The sequence below is a fragment of the Epinephelus lanceolatus genome, chromosome 20 (assembly GCF_041903045.1).
Source record: "Epinephelus lanceolatus isolate andai-2023 chromosome 20, ASM4190304v1, whole genome shotgun sequence".
NCBI classification, from domain to species: domain Eukaryota; kingdom Metazoa; phylum Chordata; class Actinopteri; order Perciformes; family Serranidae; genus Epinephelus; species Epinephelus lanceolatus.
Window position 1 is genome coordinate 22954259 of NC_135753.1, and position 11409 is coordinate 22965667.

The window sequence follows — 11409 nt, forward strand, 5'->3', positions numbered from 1 at the left end:
AGGACTCCTGTCCCGTCGTTGACAGACCTGGCCAGATGTGGATGGCTAGCTAGCGTGCTGTCGGCGAGAGCTGTTAGCGAAGTCATCTAGCAGAAGAGCTAGCAAAATCTTCCTGCGAAGATCTCTCATGTTGACTGTCACTGTACCAACTAAACTGAGACAAGTTGAGTAGTGTACTATTGAAACAGCTGATATATAGGCGCAAAATGGGCTATGGAAATGAGCGCAAAATTCGAAAATATAGATTAATTATCAACCGCATAGAAATCAACCTATGGTCAACAATCACTTTTAATAGTGGGAAAAAAAGGCTTATGCTTATTTTTGTTTTTGCATAAATAAATGACATATTGTTTGTGACCAACTGCAATTGCAATTTATTATACTTCCGGCACTGGAACGCTCTGTTTCTCCCATGTTGTCAACGCCCGAGTAGGAAAAATCTAATGCCTCCACGGTCCCATGGTCAACAGAACCGCTGCCGTGCTGCGCGCTAGTCCATTGCTATCCATCATTTTCACCTCCATTGGCATGAATGACTTCCTGTCAGCGTCAATCCGTCAATCCGTCAATATAATGAGTGATACTGAGTAAAATAAAAAACTTGTTTGGTACCTTTCAGTGGAGGGGCTGGAAGCTTCCTCCTTTGATGACGTGATGTGTCCAGGGTTTGAGGCTGCAATCAGAGTATTTGTATTGTACATTTCATACACATAAAAATTAACAAATTATCCTGACCTGCTGCCACAGTGTATGTTCTAATATTCACACTTGTTTGAGTTACCTCAGTAATAGAAAGTTAGAGTAGTTGTGTGCACATCCTCCACATACCAGCACTTTATGATAAAATCTTAGCATTCATAACCAGACAAAGTAGCCTACAAACTGTATGACTGAGAGTTGTCAGGGTATTCAGGGTGGCAGTGAGTTACCTTAGCCTTTGGCTTAAACTTGGAGAAATGATTGCAGACAGTCACATTCAACCCAGCTGTTTTCAGAGCTGATATCCTGGCCTCGATGTTTGAAATCTAAAAAGGAAACACAGAGTGTGTAAGATTTAGTGGCATCTAGTGGTGAGGATTGCAGATTGCAACTAGCTGAAACTTCTCCTGGTTAGATATTTTCTTCAGTTCTCACTGTTCAGGAGGTTTTTAGCATGAGTTAAATTATCTGCAGAGGTCTCTTCCTCTCCAAAACTAAGTGGATCAAAGGATTTAAACAAGTCAAAATAAAGCCGTTTCAAGTCTTATAAAAATTTTGCAAAGGTTTTCCGATTTTCCGGGGCTGCTAATGGTAGCCGTCATGAAACACAAACGGCCCTATCTAAAGCGGGTGTTTGGTTTGTCCATCCATTCTGGGCTACTGTTGAAACATGGCGGTGTAACATGGCAGACTCCATGGATGAGGACCTGCTCCCTATGTAGATATAAACAGCTCATTCTAGGGTAATGAAAACACTATTCTTATTTTCAGGTCATAATACACACTCATTATACTACATTACATGCCTGCCAATACACCCCCTTTATACTACACACTGGACATTTAAAAGCAAAATCCAATAAAACATTCCAAAAGAAACAACAATAAACAATTAATGGTATCACTGAGTTGGGATTAAAGTCTAAGATTTGGGGGCTGTGTGGCATAAACACAACTGCAGAACATGATAGCTGTGGGAAAAAAGGGACAAGTCCACCAGTACCTGTAGTTCAGACTGCTGAACCTGAGCAGCTGCAGTGGCCACTTGGTCCTCCAGGAAGGCAAGCTCTGTGTCTGTGGTGCCACTTCGAATACTGCGGGCACACCGCTCCAGGTCCCCCAGCGCCCCCTCAAGCCCATACACAGCACCAGCAGCCAAGTAAACCTGCACACAGAGGAAGAAACATTTAGTTCCCACTAAACAAGACTGAATCTCCATAACCTTTTCTTATTGGGTGGAAGTACACAAAGTGGTGATTGCCCTTTAGCTTACATTCTCTTCCATCTTGGTCAGCCTCTGGTCCAGCCTGCGCGTCTCAGAGCTGCTGGAGATGGGAGAAGCACTCATGGACTCAGTTGGGGTGTAGGTCTCACCTCCCGCCTCACCAATCAGCTCCTCTGTAGCGTTCAAAACCTTCAGCACCTCTGTGGTGATGCTGCAGAGCGAGGCCGCTGAATACTTCTGCTTCATTTGATGAACACACACACACAGTACAGCAGTCAGTGATCTAGTTAGTAGGTTAGCAGCCACAAAAATTAGGTTCAGTGATGAGCTGAATACCCCAAAATGACCATTTGTATATCAATTTTTCACCCGTATTACACTTAACTTGTAATTTAACATTTCTTGCATTCCTCCATGGTTAGCAAAGGCTCCAAAAACATGCATTTTCACCAAAACTGTAATATTCAAAACACATTTTGCATAAACATTCTCACTGTCGAGAAGTGCCCCTGAGCTGTTTGGCTGGATAAATGAAGCAGGATTTTTACTTGTGCGTCAGCTCTATGCAGACCCTATGCCATAGCCTACACATGTGGCCTATGCTCTTGTGAGCATTTATACTTGTGCAGTGGTGTCTCTGTGTTTCTCTGCAGTTACACCTCTAAAACACTAGTTGGCGGTGGGGTCTCTGTGAAATGCTGTAAAGTTTAGTTGATTAAAAAAAATCCACACACATTAAACACACATTAAACATGGCTTAATAGAGACAATTTCAAACACAAGTACACAAATCAGCTTCACTATAACTCGCAGCATTCACAGACAAACACTTGTCTTTATCTGGACACATTTCCCCCACAAATACAACATGCTAATGTTTTTAGCACAAGCCTATGGCATTTTACATTGTATAAATTAGCCTAGCGGCTAGCAGACTTTTTTTCTGTTCAAATGAAGCCAGGAACAACAGCAACATTTAACAAAGGTAATGTTACACAATTTGGCTCCATTACAACTCACAAGGTTCACTGACAAAAAACTGTCTTATACTAGACAGTCCTCTACATCGACACAGAGCCTATGCTTGAGACTTGGATTATACTGCAAAAGTTGTGTGAGAGTTTGTAAATGAATGTTTTAATATAGTTTTGCTGTTGTTAAATGCAGCCCCTTTTTACTTCAATTCATCAAAAAATGTCCTCAATTTTGGAGGCATTAAAGGAAAACAAAGTTCTCTTTCCGAGTTCGTAGTAACACAGGGTAAGTAACTGATCTACAAATGATAATTTGGGGAGTGAGGTGCTACTTTAAGAGATACTGGGAGTAAGACAACTTGACGCATCAGTAGAGAAAACTGGGCCACCTTTATATAAAATCTGAGAAATCACACTGGGGAAAAGACAATGAAAAAATATGTTTTATTTAGGAGGCATGGGAGTGTAGCAAAATGTGATAATGCAGTCACAGTTGGGGAACATTTTAAATAATTAGGGAAAAACATGTTAAAATCACACTTTGAAAATAAAGGGGAGCAAATAAAATCATTGTGGCTTAACCTAAAAGGATTATTTTTATCAGCACCTCTACCCCATGTGCTCAAGCTGACGGTTCTGTAAAAGACCATTGTGCAGGTGACACATAAACACACATTCGTCACTCCTCTTTCTGTTACCTATTTAGTCGTTTTGTGCACATGCACGTCCGCTCATGCTTATAGTCAGATGGTGCAGAACAAATAGGTGAAAGTGATAAATGCAGTAGTGAAGACAGAGATGGAGGAAAGGAAGCTAAGAAGGGTTCAAGAAAAGCCAGAGTGATTGATCCACACATGTAAACTCTGTGCAGAGTTTGCATGTTCTCTCTGTGTCAGTGTGGGTTTTCTCCAGGTACTCCAGCTTCCTCCCACAGTCCAAAGACATGCAGGTTAATTGTTGACTCTAAATTGACCTTAGATGTGAATGTGAGTGTGTATGGTTGTTTGTCTCTATGTGTCAGCCCTTTGATAGTCTGGTGACCTGTCCAGGGTGTACCCTGCCTCTTGCCCAATGTCAGCTGGGATAGGCTTCAGCCCCCCCACCACTTAATGGGATAAGCGGTTAAGGAAAATGAATGAATACTGCAGTGAAAAAAAGTAGCAGTTATGGTGTTTGGGTGTGTAGCTGAGCTGATCAGCTATCAAATGTTAAATTAAAGCTCAGTTCCACGATTGTACGTCCATTGCAAGCAATACCCCCAAAATGTAAATGAACATGCTGCTGAAAAATCATCTGTTTTGGCTTTTCTGTTTAAAATTAGGTACAATTTGTACACAAGCTTCAAAAAAGCAACCAAAAAAAGTCTTGTTAAATGTCATAGGCTCAGTTAATTAATTTTGGAATGGACGCACAAATCAGTTGGCAAAGATCTCTCACTGCAGAATTTAGATGCGTTCGACAGACAAATGAAAAAACATGTTTAGTCATTGTGTGTACTGCCAGTCAGTGTCAACTGGAACAGCTTGTTCATCCAAATGCAAGCTAGTTTCAAAATGAAGTCTGCCTGTGACAAATGATAATTCAATGGTGAAGCGGCCCAGTAGAGAAAGCTGCCATTTTCTTTCTGAATGGATGAAAACACTAAGCGTGAAAAGGACAGGGCAGTGAAGAGAGACATATGTAATTCAATAATGAATGAATCACTGGCTGACACTTTGATCAGTGGGATCGGAGGCGAATCGATCCCCCTCTCAGCCAGGCAGACAGTGTGACAGTCTGAAAGGAAGAGTTTCAGGTGGTGACAGCAGAGACAGGTAGGGACAGGAGACAATAAGTCACAGTGTTGGGTGAGAGATGAGAGGCAGCAAACCAAACCATCATTCAGTGATCTTAAAAGAGACTGAGAAGCAGAGATGGACGGTCTTAAGTATTGACTCAGGTTGGTCGATGACGAAATGGATGTTTGATGAGAGTCTGATGTTCTCGTCCTCTCCAAAGAACCAAGATATCACCATGCAGATCAAACAGTCTGAAACACATGCTTGTCACACTGATATTGATGCTGAAAGGTTAACTTTGCACATATAAAAAAAATTGTTTTGATTCATATCAACTTTGAAATATAATGGAAGTAAATAAAGTTTGAGTCACTGGCATATAAGTTCTGTAGTTTGGTTAACACAGTTAATAGTTAATAGCAGGGGTGGGCTAAGAAACTTTTAAACCGTAGACCGAACTGGGGCACAGATTTAAAGAAGGGGGCACCAAATTGTCTCTTTCTGGTCATTCTGCATCTTTTTCTTCTCTTCATTACTGTTTTACATCTTGTTGTCCATGTCTTAGTGGTTATTTTGTGTCTTTCTGTAGGTGTCACTCATACAACAGCAGTGGACTGCATCTGCAAAGGTGTCTGAGTGAGTGTGCATAAAGGCCAAAACACACCGGCGGCAAACATAGCACATCAAAATATACTCCCCAAAGTATAACCCCACACCTGCAGCAGCTAGACGCACATTGGCGCTCCTGGATGTGCCACCGCACGGAACTGCTGTTGCTGTGTCTCATGTGTGACAAAGAATGGATGATGAGAGACTCATTGAGGTCGAGAAATATCCCAAGCTAAATGACCCACAGTCCCGTCATTACAAAGGCAGTGACCAAAATGATATTGCCTGCTGGGTCATAGCTCTGGAGATTGGCTCTTCAGGTGAGAAATCAAGTTTAATCAGGGGCCATCCACATGTGATTTTAAGCAAACGTAGAGGTGGAAGAGGTACAGATCTTTCAGTAAAAGTAGTAATAACTTTGCATTGCAGCCAACAGACAACCCCACAAAGTTATTACTACTTTCAGTAAAAGTAGTAATAACTTTGTGGGGTTGTCTGTTGGCTGCAATGCGACCTGTGCAGTGTGTGCCAGTGTGTTTTCAGCTTCAGGGAGCTGTTTCGTGAATGTGAGGGTGTACGTCTCTCTGTGTGAAAGAGCGTGAGAACTACATTACTTTTCTGTTAGGAGAAAATGGAAAAGAGGAAAGTGCATGTCTTTGGGGGGGATTTCTTTTCTTTCTTTTATTCTTTTTCTTCGTTTTCCAACTGCTGCTGTCAATGACTGATGTGTAATTTAAAGAAATCTAAGTGCATTTAGCTCCTGAAAGGGGCAGGCTTAGAAACTACCTGGTGTAAATTTGATGTAAATATAAAATGCAGACTTAAAAAACATCACAGTTGTTGTCACATTTTCCCTTATTCACATCAAACTGAGCCACCCTGGCTGATTTCAAAGGATGCTGTAAAAACCAACAGAAATAGATCACAGGAGAACATGTGTCACACTCATTGTAAAAGCAAAGCATTACTCAGAGGAGCCCTTATAATGAGTCTGGCTAATGAGCAACATCGACCCACGTGCCTCAGATGTAACACTAATACATGAGGTGAGCACGTAAGTGCCTATCCAAGTGTGTGTGTGTGTGTGTGTGTGTATGTTACATGTTTATGGACCTAGTAGGCTGTGTTGCCTTTATTATGAAACCCAAAATAGCTCTATTTACAGTAAAGGTTGCTGACCCCAGTCCAGAATGTCACTGTCACAGAGAAAAACTTATTTGCTTCCTTTGTGCAGTTTATTGCTGGACAATAGTGTACATCTACAGCACACTCACGCTAACTCAAATAGATTTAGTATGCATACTGACACATTTGTGTATAGTTTAAAGTTAATTTAGTCATGTTTTTGGTACACACCCCATTCCCAAAACATGCTTACAGTTGGTGATACAACAGGAAACAAATATGTCTATTATTTAAATGACGACAGTGCACCAGCATTTTGCACATAAGCTGTTGAATTTGATTTTGAGAGCTGCACAATTTCATAGGGGTAGGGGTAGCCTGGTTCCAGACCATAGACCCCGCCCACTCAACTGAGTAGGCTTGCTTCTCTGGTCTGGCATACTGCAATGAATTTGCGATTTATCTCGTCCAAACGATGGACGGGCCAATGAACGCCGGGGGTGGGGGCGGGTCTAGCGATTAGCCAATCAGCGCAACGCTGATGTCAAGATGTATGCCGGTGGGTAACTGGTAAGGATAGCAACAATGGTGACTGCTACAGATCCTACAGACCACATTAACGATGCTATCGAGGTATTTCGCCACTACTCACGTTAATGGAGGACCAAATAAAGGAAGCTGCTAAACTGGATTTAATGGCAATGCAGCTGGGCGTGCATGATGACTGAGATATTTTTAAACGGGCAATGCTCGCTTGTTTTCGGCACCCCCGAGGCATGGATACTAATGACGTCAGATTCTGGGTGAGTCGTTGATCTCTACTGATTGGTTAGGGAAAAATCAAATTCCCTCCCCCTTGTAAATCGCCTTCAGTGGAGGCAATGTCAGACTGAAGGTTCTGGGAGCTTCACTCTGACACTCAGGCTAGGGTAGGGGGGCTTAAAGAGACAGGCGCTAAAACTGAGCAGACAGAGGGTGAATACAGGTATATTCAAGCGGACAGTATGAGGAATCTTAGAACAGTGTTTTTTGAACATTAAAGCAAGCAAACATGTTCTAGTATAAATCCACAATACAAGTATGAACCTGAAAATGAGCATAAAACAGGACCTTCAAGGGACATGTTTATATGTTAATGGATGTAATATTCATTTACTCCTCGATGCATTTCAGAGGAAATTTGTGTTTGTAATTCTCTGTATCGACTTTATCTCAAGCTGCCTTTGTCTGCTTCAGCTGGATGAAGAAAGTGAAAGCTATAGCAACAACACAGAGGCAGTTTTTCTAGTCAACTAAAAAACAAGTGGCTTCTCACACAGAACACAACTGGGCCTGTGGCTGTGTTGCATTCTGACCTTTCGAGGCTTTTATTAATGAAATAAGTATATTTGCAGCTGCTGTGATGGAGGTATCTCCGTATGATTCTTGAAAACTGCTGCAAAGCAGGAAATTTAGACAGAGGACCTTGCTGTTTTATTTTCAGGGACTATCAGCTAAAATGTTACAACCTTATGTTCAGACAGCTGCAACATTTTCTGCTACTACACTCTACTTCAGCTTCATTACTTGCAGAAATAAGAGAAACTTCACCATGAGCAAAAGTGTCATTCAACTTAATCACAATTTTGTGTGTGTGTGATTACTTGTACTTGCTACAACATGTGGACCACAGCAAGTTTTTAACCGACATAGTGAGGACACTTTGGGAAAGTGAGGACATTTTGGCTGGTCCTCACTTCTTTAAAGCCCTTTTGAAGGTTAAGACTTTATTTTAAGGGTTAGGTCAGAATTAAGGTTAGGGAGGGGGTTAGGGTTGATAGTTTAGGTTGGGGCTATAGACAGCATTATGGTAATGAGAACAGTACAGTCTAATACAGGAATGTCTGTGTGTGTGTGTGTGTGTGTGTGTGTATGTGTGTGTGGTAAGATGAAGGCTTAATTAGAGTTGTATGTCCTCAAGCATGGCATCCTGCTCAGGACATTACAAGATTCCTTTTTCTTTCCAACCAATATGTCTCACCTGCTGTAAGAGAGAGGAGAGCAACTGAAGCCTCTGCTGTTGCTCGAAGTCATTCTGTCCCTCCTGACAAACACACACACATACACAAAGACACACACAGACATAAATACATCCACAAAGACACACACAACCAGACAAAAGAAGAAGGGAAGCACAGAGAAACAGAGAAAGAGGGAAGACACAGGATGAGGGACACAGAAGGGCAGCAGCGATTGTTACATCAATACATGGGTAAGACAGAAAGGTGGGAGATGAAGAATTATCAAGGATAAAATGGAAAAGAAAGAAAAATAAATTCAGCAAAAGGCAGACAGACAGTACTTGCCAAGCAGGGCAGCGACAGAAGCACAAGATGAGCGGTAAATATTCATCAAATCAACTGAGTCTCCTTACCTGGTTGTCCGACAGCACCCCCTCCTGGGAAGAAGGTGTAACAGCAGGTGAGCTTGCGCTGGATCCACTCCTCCTTGCTCCTCCTCTTTGTCCTGCTTCCTTCTCCACATCTCTTTTATGTTGTCTCTTACTTTGTCTGTTGGGCTCTCTCTTATCTCCTCTCTTTTCCTCGTGGTCGCCTGCCTCCAAACATTCCACTCCTATCTCTAACCTCCTCTCCCGAGCTCTTCCTTCCTCTCTCACTGAATGACTCTTTATCAGTCTCTCACTCCTCTTCACCTCTTGTCCGTTGACTTGTTCCACTATTTCACTTGCTTTCTCTCTTTCCTTACTGCTGGCCCTGTCTCTTAATCTGTCACTTCCCCTCTGCCTTTCTCTTTCAGTGTCTTTTGGCCTCGTCTTCTCTCTCTGTCTGTCACTTTCTTTATCTGTCTGTTTGTCCGCGGGCCGCTTTGTGCACTCCTCCTCAGATGAGCTGCTGTCTTTGCTGTTGGCACGACTGACCAGCTGGCTGAGTCTGGAACGTAGCTCCTCTTCCAGAGGGTCTCCAGGCCCCGTGCTGCTCAGCGGGTGCTGGGACCCTGGAGGCAGAGAGTGGGGCTGTGGGGGGCTGGGGGCTGCTGAATTCGGGGCCACTGTGTCCAAGTCCTCTGGCTCGGGTGTCATGGCATCTAATTTGAAGGCGTCTGGTGCAGCTGTGGCCACTGACATAGTGTCAGGTACTGACTGTTCCTCACTTAGACCTCTCTTGAGAAGGGCATTGAGTAGAAAACCACTATTCTCCTTAAATGGAGAGAGAAAGGAGCATTAAATTCATCCTCAGAAAGAAAAATAAAAATAAAAAAAAGCCTCAGAAAAACTCAGAATTACAGAAGGGATTAGGGAGCCTACACTGCATTATGAAACACCTCTGCCTCCCAACAGGGAAACAACATGTTACATCATATTTCTCACTGGCACCATTAGAATTTCAAGTCATTTAATTTTAACAATCAACCAACAAACAGTAGCTACTAAGAGCAGTATAACTGCAGCAGTGATATGTCACCTGTGCTAATGGGTAGATGGACTGTGTCTGGCTCTGGCCTCCAGGTTTGCTCTGCTCAGTTGATGACTCTCTCTTGCTTTTCCTGCGTCGCCGTGATCTTCTGACCGGGTCACTCTGCCGCTCCTCGGCCTCGCTGCTGTCTCCCATCACCTGGGAGCAGATATCACATTTGTACTTGAATATCTCCATCTAATGCTTCTGCACGTTTCTACATGTCAACGGGAAATATACTTATAACTTTTTACTTTTAACTTAACTAGTGATGTTCGCCAGGCATGTGTGCATTTGACTATGTGCGCATGTGCATCCATCTGTCCGCAGCTAATCTCAAATATTACTAGACCAAGCAGCCTAACATTTTGTGTGTACTGTATGCTCATGGACCTCTCATGGTTGTGGTGATTCACAGTTGTTGAAAAACCTGTTTAATACCATCACTGACTGCTGACTCCTCACTCCTAACTGTCCAGTAGGGGCTGCAAGTTTTCCAGAAATCATCTTGGCTAAAAACAAAAAGCCTTACTTTCTGTTTCAGGTCACATTTTGGTCTTTGCCGTGGCTCAAAACTGACATCCATAGAAAAGTTTGGTCTCATTTTGAATTCAGAGCATCTGCAGATTAATTCCTTTCTTGATTGGTTATGATCTACTAAAATTGGGCATAATACAAGATTATCAAATTCCCATATCTTTTATCTTCACCACCATCTTGGGAACAAGTAGTAGGATGTCTGCTCAATTTTGTAGACTTGCAAATTTAGTTGATTTAATCATTTTTCCTTAATATTTGTGCATCTACCCTTAGTAAGCATGCTATGTAGTTAAATGGTTTATTTTTTGTTGTTGTAATTGAGTTATTTAATCGTTGTTATTTCCTTCTTTGTTGTGCCGTGGCCTGTAGACAAAGTTAATATTCTTAAAAGTCTAGCTATAAATGACAAAGATCAAAGATTTCAGGCTGAGTTTTAGTTAAGCTTTTGAAACCTGGAGCGACATCACTTTTCTTGTGCTGCTTTCAGACGCGTTTCTCAAGTATTTAAACCTTTGAACCACTTTTGCAATTGGTGTGATTTCTCTCAAAACATGGGAAAACAGGCAATGAGCAACTTGGTAAGAATGTCCCACAAACTTTTCGTAGCTCACTGCCTTCTTCCCATGTTTTTACAAGAAATGAAGCCAATTTCCTCAGGTTTCAAAGGGTAAACAAAAATACATTCGTTCTCAGGATGACATTGCACTTCACATACAGTGTTGGTTAGCAGGAGATATCGATCTGCTCAGTGCAACATGCTGTGGCTCTATCCAAAACAGATGAGGCGTGTATCTTTTATTAGTTTCTGGGATGCCTCTGCTGCTGGGCGTCTGTGTGAATAAATGCTACAACAATTGGCTAGAGTGGCCATGGTCAGCCTAAGAACCGCCTGGCAGAAATCTGCTGTCTACTGAGTGCACTCCTCTAGTTTTCATTTTACATAAAAAGTATGATGATCTTATTTGCACCCATTTTGACTTGTAATCCCTTTTAAACAAGCAGTG

At 42.2% G+C, this 11409-nt stretch overlaps 1 protein-coding gene across 4 annotated transcripts in view; it reads right to left on the minus strand.

Moving 5' to 3' along the window:
* myripb (myosin VIIA and Rab interacting protein b) overlaps positions 1-11409 on the minus strand; it is a 188586-nt gene that overhangs the window by 4980 nt on the left and 172197 nt on the right. The window contains exons 11-17 of one of the 4 annotated variants that reach the window (XM_033638871.2): positions 9875-10024; positions 8827-9609; positions 8434-8496; positions 1976-2164; positions 1706-1867; positions 933-1028; positions 616-676 (exon numbers count right to left, since the gene is read on the minus strand). In XM_033638871.2, the coding sequence (XP_033494762.2) occupies positions 616-676; positions 933-1028; positions 1706-1867; positions 1976-2164; positions 8434-8496; positions 8827-9609; positions 9875-10024 (1504 nt within the window). Of the gene's footprint in view, positions 1-615; positions 677-932; positions 1029-1705; positions 1868-1975; positions 2168-8433; positions 8497-8826; positions 9610-9874; positions 10025-11409 lie in introns of all 4 variants that reach the window. The other 3 variants (XM_033638870.2, XM_033638873.2, XM_033638872.2) reach the window with 3 other exon arrangements.